Genomic DNA, 9,930 nt, shown 5'->3' on the forward strand with positions numbered 1-9,930 from the left:
GGAAAACTCAACAAACTTATGCCTCTTTAGTTTGAACACTCACCTTTATCCCCTTTGTCTTTGCACATTGGCACTAAACACACATTCCGCCAATCCTCAGGCACTTCACCATGATCCATACATACACTGAATATCCTTACCAACAAATCAACATCAGTCACCCCCTCTCTTAATAAATTCAACCGCAATACCATCCAAAACCGCCACCTTGCCGGATTTCATCATCTGCAAAGCTTTCACTACCTCTCTCTTAACCAAACCATTCTCCCTGATCCTCTCACTTTGCACACCATCCTGACCAAAACATCCTACATCTGCCACTCTTATCATCAAACACATTCAACAAACCTTTAAAATACTCACCCCATCGCTACCTGTTATTACTTCCCCACTTGCCTCCTTCATCGATGTTCCCATTTATTCTCTTGTCTTATGCACATTATCTATCTCATTCCAAAATATCTTTTTATTCTTCTTAAAGTTTAATGATACCCTCTCACCCCAACTCTCATTTGCCCTCTTTTTCAACCCTTGTACCTTCCTTTTGACCTTCTACCACTTTCTTTCATACATCTCCCAGTCATTTGCGCTCCTTCCTTGTAAGTATCATCCAAACGCCTCTCTTTTCTCTTTCACTAATAGCTTTACTTCTTCATCCTGCCACTCACTAGCCTTTCTAATCTATCCACTTCCCACCTTTCTCATGCCACATGCATCTTTGCACATACCATCACTGTTTCCCTAAATACATCCCATTCCTCACCCACTCCCTTCACATCATTTGCTCTCACCTCTTGCCATTCAACACTCAATCTCACCTAGTACTTCCTCACACAAGTCTCCTTTCCAAGCTCACTTACTCTTACCACTCTCTTCTCTCCAACATTTTCTCTTCTTTTTGGAAAACCTCTACAAATCTTCACTTTTGCCTCCACAACATAAAGATCAAATATCCCTCCAGCTGCACCTCTTTTACACACCTAACAATTAACATGTAATCCAATAATGTCCTTTGACCATCTCTCCTACTCACATATATATACTCACGTATATCTCTCTTCTTAAACCAGGTATTCCCAATCACCAGTCATTTTTCAGCACACAAATCCAAAAGCTCTTCACCATTTCCATGCACAACACTGAATATCCCATGCACACCAATTATACCCTCAACTGCCGCCTTACTCACCTTCACATTTAAATCACCCATCACGAATACCCATTCTCCCGCACCAAAGCTGCTGACACACTCACTCAGCTGCTCCCAAAACACTTGCCTCTCATGATCTTTCTTCTCACATCAATCTAGAATTTACTTTCTTACACTCTATCACACACTCCCACAACTGCTTCAGGAGTAGTGCTATTCCTTCCTTAGCTCTTGTCCTCTTACCAACTCCTGACTTTACTCCCAAGACTTTTCAAACACTATTCTTCCCCTTTGCCTTTGAGCTTCATTTCACTTAGAGCCAGAGCATCCAGGTTTCTTTCCTCAAACATATTACCTCTCTCCTTTCTTCTCATTTTGGTTACATCCACACATATTAAGACACCCCAGTCTGAACCTTTGGGGAGGATGAGCACTCCCCACTTGACTCCTTCTTCTGTTTCCCTTTTCAGAAATTGAAATACAAGAAGGGGAGGGTTTCCACCCCCCAGCTCCCACCCCCTTCAGTTGCCTTCTATGACATGCGGGGAATACATGGGAAGTATTCTTTCTCCTCTATCCCCTATATATATGCTTAAGTTTACAATATACACTACATCACATATTTTGTCAAATTTTACAATATAATCAAATAATAACATAACCTTATATTCAAATGATCCATTGTCATTTATCTACAAAACTCACTTTCATAGCCTTCCAGATCAGCATAAAAATGGAGAACACAGCAACCAAAACACAGTACCCATACTCAGCAGGGACTTCAATTGAGACCATCTTGCAAGCTGGAAATTGAATAAAATCTCATAACAAAGGATAATAAAAAACCTTCACCAGTACTAAACCACAAAACTAGCATGGGCTAATATCATATTCCATGTAATAAAGTTATATTATCTCCATGAAACTGAGTAAAGCAATAATATCTCTTAATTCTGGGTATCAAACTTATGTGTACACAACTCCCTAAATTTTCAGTCAAAGCAGAATAATGTATTAGGGGCTATAAGTAATAGATTTCAGTTTTACAATAATATGACATGCAATTACTTTTGTATTATATCTTGTACTTTGTTCTATTTCTCATTGATTCATTCCTGCATGAGATAGTTTTCATAAGTTTGCCTGTTCTGTGTGGAAACTAGTTATTGTGGTTTTAAACTGAGAGCATGCCAATGGGGTAGCTATGGTAACTATAAAGTTGCCAAAGTGCATGATACACCTAAGCATATCAAAGAAAATTACCCCAATCATGAAATGCTAGCCACAGAGATATCATCTCATATTCCAAAACTTAATCATCATCAACTTACAGCTTATGACATACAAACTGTATTAAAGATGTGGTCGATCAATAGATTCTATCAAAAGTGTTGGAAACTGTAATGTAAACCTGCTGAGGGCATATGATAGTGACAATGCCCTTGGGATGTCTAGAAATTTAATATATGAATGCCTCTGCCCCTCCACTATTACCATCTGGTAATAGCTACATAAGCTGATTATAGTTTGTCTTTGTAATATTTCACTGTTGATTAGGTATTTGTATATTCCTGATGGTGCACAAATGTAACATGGATCACCAAAGGCCTATAGACAAGCTGGTTTGTTTGTCAATGGGTGGAAAGCACAGAACTTTGCAATATCTTCACCTTTGGATGGCATGTGTGAGTTTTCATTGCATACAGGTAGTATTATAATCTATTAACTGATTTTTTCACTGCTTCATAGTTCATGTGCATAAATAATTTCTAAAGGTTACTCTATAAAAATTCTGACTCACTAGGAGAAAGGGTGAGGGTACCTAAGGCCACAGAAATTTGGATAACTGAAGCTTCTAAGCAACAGAACAAAAACTTCAATAGTTATTTCATAATTCATAATAATAACAAGTACACTATTACTAATAATAATATGGGGTAAGGGAGAAAGACAACCATACATGTTATAAGAAGCAACTGAGAGGAGGTGGAAGCAGGACTGGAAATCCTCCCCTATTGTACTATTACTTTCCAAAAGGAGGAGCAAAGCATGCACTTTTCCTCTACAGCTTAATCACCTGTTCTTGATCTTTAGAAAAGGTAGGGGATGTGTGGATCAGATTTTTTTTGGTAAAAATGTCTGTGGAAAAGTATCTAACAAAAGGTAAAAAATTGTATTTAGCTTTTATGGGTCTGGAGAAAGCATTTGACGGTCAAGTGAAATGCTTTATGGGATGATTTAAGGATGTATGGGGTAGAGGAACATCTGATGGATGGTGTGAAAGCCTTCTATAGAATAGCAACTGCAGGTGGAAGAGTGGAGGAAGAGTTGAGTGTGAAGTAGGGCTGTGATGTCACCATGGCTTTTCAATATATATATGGATGAAGTGATGTAAGAGGTGAAAGCAAAACTAAGGAAAGGAGGTGCAGAGGTGTAGTGGTGAGAAATGGTGGTGAGTACCAAGCCTGTTTGTGCATGATACCTTGTTGTTTGCTGAGAGTGAAGAGGAGTTGCAGAAGGCTGTAAAAGTGTTTTATGATCAGCATAAGCATAGCTGATTGAAGGTAAATATGAGTAAAAGTAAAGTAATGATGTTTGAAGAGAAACAGAGCAAAACTACAGATTTTCCAAAACACTGCAGATTGAAAGAATACAGTGAACTAAACTGTGTTATAGATATGGGATGGAGAAAAACTCAAAGAGGTGACAGCATTCAGGAGGTATCTTGGGTAAGTTTGGTGATATGGAAGGAGAAATAAGGGAGAGACCAGTACAGAGGAGAAAAGTCAAGTCCCTTAACAGAATAATGAAGGGTAGAGATAGAAGTATGGAAATGAAGAAAGGATTAAGGGACAGCATAGTCCTCCTGACCTGCGCAGCCAAAATATGGACATGGAATGAGTCAGAGATCAAGAATTCAAGCTGTGGAAATGAGCTACTTGAGAGGAACATGCAGTATGACTAGATGGAATGAAGAAAGAAATAATGGGGTGTATGAGATCTAGTATGGCAGGGAATGCATAGGGAATGAACTGTGGAGTGATAGAGTGGGTGGAACATAACACTCTCAGGTGGTTTGGAAATGTGGAAAGAATACAAAGCAAAAAACTAAAAAGGAGAGAGTATGACAATACAATAAAAGGGATTAGTGTGAGAGAACGACCACCTGTGATACGGGGAAAGAGAATGAAAAATACAGGAAGGAGAGAAATGGTGGAAGAATGCATGGAATGGTGTATGCAAGGGGGGCATGTAAGGATTGGGATAAGTTGAGAATCTTTTGCCGTGTCCACCCACTTACTGAGAGTTCCCAGAGGGAATGGGCATCAGAGATATAGAAAGATAGAGATATTATAGCTACAGTTGCTAATCTAATCAACAGTACCCAGCAAGCATCTTACAGCAACTTCAGACAATGATGTACAACAGAGTCAAATCATCAACAAAACAGAACTATTCAACATCCTCTAGAATAGTCTCCACATTAGTGTCACTTGCAACAATGAAGCAGGTAATACTTAACATGCTGCCTTAAGGTACAACTTTTCCTGAGGGAATTCTATTTAGTACTTACAAACTCAGCTCTAACTTTCTGTCTTTCAAAACTGTTGAATAAACTTGCCTCAAGAACCCAAGGTGTAGTGATTTTGTTCTGTAATATTAATATAGTGTTAAAGGAATATAATAGCAGTTATGTAGTATGAATCTGAGCATCATCTCTTACTGAAGATTACTGGTTAAAGGAATGGTAATGTGAGTTATGTATACCAGGGAAGATGTTGGGTAAATATCAAACTTTAAAAATCAACCTACATAAAACTCACCTAGTTGCCAAAATGATATTGGAAATTAACATACATTAAATTCATTTGCATGTGGGGATAGCATGGCCAGTTGCTGTGTTTTCTGTCTGTTAATATCCAGCATCATTTTTGTGATACTCAATCAGGGGTTAGACTGATATATGCCGTATGGCACACCAAAAAGAGAGTTGAACATTAACGTGAACCATAACTGATTAGGCAGTTACATAAGATTTCGCTATGTACTTCTGAGTTTTTATAAATGTATTACCAAATTTTACATTATCTAATCCCACAGTCTCCTCTGATATAATAATGATGCCTTATCTGATACCTTTTAATACATCATAATACTCAAATTCATGCACTGCAACTCTTATTGTATTCACTGAGCTCTACACCAGCCCTGCAGAACAAAATCAAGCAATACCCAAAACTGAGCAATGCGGAGCTAAACTAAAGATTTACCAAAGTTTCACTTAGTTTTTCAGTGATGAATCCCACATTTCTCGTGATCTTTATGGCCTTCCCGGTATTATTACCATTCCAAAGGCCCAGCAAATGTTGTCAGATTTAGTTAGGTTTGTCTGGATAAGGTTGGTTTGGTTGAAATTGTTTTGTCCAATGGCTTTTGATGTCCTATGAACGATTCTGACCCTCAATTCTACCGAAAACTGGTGGATTATACCGTCTTCCTTACTAATCGTTTATGACAGGATATGATCAAAAATCACCGCTTGCAGACCTTACTTCCTTCTAAATATTATAAATCAAAACTACATTATACATAACACTCCACAGTCAAGTTCCCAACGCCCCTAAAACTCACTAATCACCCCTTCTGGGATACAGCCTTGTTATCACTGAATACAATTCTGCTGGTCATGGAACCCAGTAAACCCTATTCCATACATCACTTGGAACTTCAAAGTGTTCTGGGCAACACGTCCTCTGGCAAGGAGAAAGTATAACAAAATATCATTACAGTCAGCTTACTTACTTTGAAAGACGACTAAAATAATTAATGAGTAAGACTATCAGTTACACTTTAAAAGGCCAGTTGATGTAATGACACACTAACGTACCCTGACGGGGTCCTCGGTTCGGCGTCAGCTGATATATTATGGTCGCCTCCCGGGAGGGTGAGAGCCGACCTATGGATTATCTGCATTTTTAATTCCCGGTTCTTCATGCATCCCTCTGTATGAAAATAAATCTTCATGAACAACTTATCTTGAAACTTGATATTATATACCTTAAGGTTAAAGAAGTACATGGTGTACGTACGAACAAATATGTGTAAATTCATTTCATGGTTACTCTTGTGTAATGGGTTACGAGTTAGAAAATAAACTTTTTTGTATCTTTTTTTTTTATAACACACACACACACACACACACACACACACACACACAAACAACCAAACATAGATATTGGACGAGAGCTTTTGTATATATAAAATTATCCTACTGTCCAACGCATCAGCTGACAAACCATAAATATCCTTGCCATAAATCCTTGAGCCAATAAATTCACTGTGCTGCTCTTCTGAATGTCATAAATTTTGTTCCAACTGAATTCATTACAGTCACTTTGTAAACTGCAGTATAATTTGTATAAGATAAATTAATTTCTGAGTCAATACGTCGTCTTCGCTTCTGCATGTCATCCTTCCTTGCAATTGTATGTACCGGCTCTCTTCATTCATCACTTATCTCATATTACACTAACTACTTCAAGTAGTTTATTTCAGTAAGTTTAAAGGCGGAATATATATGACATGTCATTCTTTCTTCTTTTACCTTATGGATTTAAGGGGTGTGTCCTATGCACACACTTTTTTATTATCGGAATATCATATTACAAGCACACCCATTAAGATTACACTATAAAAAAAAACATTGGAGTCTGGAGGGTCATTTGACCCTGAGGCGTTGCGCTGATTCACGGTGATAGAGCAAACTACGGATACTGAAACCTTCCCTCGAGATGTGATTCCTTCATTGTAGTAGACCTCTTTCCTTGCTGTACAAACGGTTGTCAGTGTCCACATTCATCAGATACACTGTCTACTAAACAGTGGCCATGCTTTTAGCACAGGAATACAGATGCACTGAGATAAACAACGACATATCTCTCATCTGCACTAAACGTATTCCACAAACCACAGGGTTGTAAGCAGACCAGCTTTCAAACTTAACCATTCACCTACAATTAAGGAATAAATCCATTGAAATGATGTTGTATGACGATGAACACATAAGAGACATGATACCGATGCTGATCGACGAATGTTGATGTTATAAGCATAGAGAGCTTTTGTTGTAAACATAAGGTGATTATGTATTGATATAATATATGGATTAAAGTAAGTGTAAAAATTCTACAAATATAGCATTCATTTTTTTTCTGTAAGTCCAGTTCCATTTTCATGCCCATTTGTCGTGAACTTTGTGATTGTTCTGTGATTTGCACGTTGACAAGGAGCCAGAGCAACTCACAATCGTTAGACATACAATACAAAGGTATGTAATGTGATGTAAAGAAGTACATAAGACATTCTACGAAGAGATCTCTTTACAACAACAGATTCGAAACAGCGTTTGTGAGAACTGATTTCTCAACATGGTCTTATTGACTCAGACCCAAGGAGCGCGATTCCAAAGGTGACTCAAATAGGCGACCCTTCTGTGGATTAGACGAGGTCTGTTGAAGGGGCAACCAGTGAGTCAACAGGGATCAGCTTTGAAACTAATTTTACTCATGTCTAACTTGATTCAAATGTTACAAAGGAGAATCTAATCACTTATTCAATTTAAGGAATTCATTATAAGGAATGTTTAGATAATATAAGGAATATTTAGATAAGGCAAATTGTTGAGATAGCTATACAACGAGAAAATACACACGACCGGACATGACCTAAAAAATCTAAGTTTAAACAAGGAGCTGACAGAAGAGGATTCCACGGAAGGCCTACAGTTAGAAGAGGATTCGTAAGTATCTGCGAGTATTAATCAAGGCTTTGCAAGTGTTATAGATCTGAATTGAAAGTACAAAGGCTTATATGAGAGGCGAAAGAAGGAAGAGAATTCCACAGATTGGCGCTTCGAGGGAAGAAGTATCATAAGGGTCAGGAGTCCTCGAGTTCCTGATCTCTACTTAGAAAGTATTGGAAGAAGCAGCCACACACGTAACACGGGTCAAACCTTTGAGGACAAAGACATAAGAAAGAAGGAAAATGATAAAGTGGAGGATCAAGTCAGGACCAACAATTTGCAAGTTTTCTCTTCGAATTATCTTTATGCCTTCCTACTTTTTAACACAATAATTCATGAGTTTCTGATAGTCTCTGATATCTTCCATCAACACAAACAGTCTCGAATGGACCCAGTGGTTTGCTGCGATAATCAAATGCCGTTTTTTTTTCTGGCTTTGTGTCAACTGGAGAAACCTCTGATGGTTGCCAATGATTCCAAACTAAATAACGAGATGGGAAACCACCCTTCTTAATCAATATATATTTTTCCTACAAAATCAAGGTACTTAGCCAGTGGTGGTTATTGGATCATATATGTTGGAGACATGGGTTCGAGCGGAGGGCCGGTCTGCACGCTGATGCTTGGATTCAGTATAAAAAAGAGACAAAAACTTTCCCGTAACTACTTTTCACCATCAAGGTCGACCCTCTTTATGGCTGTAGGTGGTATTGGAGTGGTGTTGTAGTTACAAAATCATTTCAACGTTTTCGTCTTTGTTTAGTTGAAAGTAAATGTAGATAGAGACATGCTATACAGTCATTTATAGATTCTCCTGCTCAGAGAAATGAGTTTTACACATTTTTTCGTTTCCGCCTTAGAAAAATGAACCTAGTATGTAGTTTTTGGTTTCTAGAGAGCCTTGAGGTAGCATAAGATCTATGGTGAAAGTACAATCTTCTTAAGCCACCCCTTAACTTTATTTCATATCATTCAAAATAATAAGAGAAAATGATCAAAATGAAAAATTGCAGGGTAAACTAGCAATAATTAAACATTCGCCAGGCAACCTATCAATTTGTAAATTCTATTACAGTGATGTACTATAGGGTAATCAGCAAAGCTCCTACTTATCCAATACTATTCTAAGTTTAAATGATACACAGAATTGTATGGCGAACCCACTAGTAAGCAGATCCTGTATAACAATGTTGTACTGTTGACTACCTCATCACATCCTTACAGTTAAGCATTGATTATTTTCAACACAGTACAGGAGTAAAGTGTACACGTGTGGGGGCCCCCATCTTATGAACTTTCTGCGCCATCAATCAGTTCTATAAATCCTGTATTCTACCAGCTTTCACCATTTCGTCAATCAGCTTGTTTCAAACATCGACCTCCCTCCTGCCGAAGCAGTGTTTCGTTCCATCCTTTCCAACAGGCTTCTTTCTTGATATGCCCTGGAAGACATTCTAGGAAGGAATCTCGTTACAACAACAGAATCGATACAGCGTTTGTGAAAACTGATTTTTCGATTTGGACTTATTGATTCGGATCCAAGGAGCGCGATTCCAAAGGTGTCTCAAATAGGTGACCCCTCTGTGGGTTAGAGGAGGTCAATTGCAGGGGCAACCAGTGAGTCAACAGGGCTCAGCTTCGAAACTAATTTTACTCATGTCTAACTTAATTCTAATGTTAGAAAGGGTAATCTAATCACTTATTCAATTTAAGGAATTCAATATAAGGAATATTTAGATAATATAAGGAATGTTTAGATAAGGAAAATTGTTGAGATAGTTATACAACGAGAAAATACACACGACCGGACATGACCTAAAGAATCTAAGTACAAGGAGCTGACAGAAGAGGATTCCACGGACGACCTGCAGTTAGAAGAGGATTCGTAAGAATCTGCAAGTATCTAATCAGGGCTTTGCAAGTGTTATAGATCTGACTTAAAAGTACAAAGGCTTATAGGAGGAGAGGCGAAAGGAGG

At 38.1% G+C, this 9,930-nt stretch overlaps 1 protein-coding gene across 7 annotated transcripts in view; it reads right to left on the reverse strand.

Annotated features, from left to right (window-relative positions):
- LOC139753867 (glutathione S-transferase 3, mitochondrial-like) overlaps positions 1-6,080 on the reverse strand; it is a 35,630-nt gene extending 29,550 nt beyond the window's left edge. The window contains exons 1-3 of one of the 7 annotated variants that reach the window (XM_071670818.1): positions 6,039-6,071; positions 4,725-4,802; positions 1,856-1,953 (exon numbers count right to left, since the gene is read on the reverse strand). In XM_071670818.1, the coding sequence (XP_071526919.1) occupies positions 1,856-1,945 (90 nt within the window). In that variant the 5' untranslated portion in view covers positions 1,946-1,953; positions 4,725-4,802; positions 6,039-6,071. Of the gene's footprint in view, positions 1-1,855; positions 1,954-4,724; positions 4,803-5,782; positions 5,930-5,953 lie in introns of those variants that run through there. The other 6 variants (XM_071670821.1, XM_071670815.1, XM_071670819.1 and 3 more) reach the window with 6 other exon arrangements.
- Between the last annotated feature and the right edge of the window lie 3,850 nt (positions 6,081-9,930).

The sequence above is a fragment of the Panulirus ornatus genome, chromosome 15, assembly GCF_036320965.1.
Source record: "Panulirus ornatus isolate Po-2019 chromosome 15, ASM3632096v1, whole genome shotgun sequence".
Lineage (NCBI taxonomy): Eukaryota > Metazoa > Arthropoda > Malacostraca > Decapoda > Palinuridae > Panulirus > Panulirus ornatus.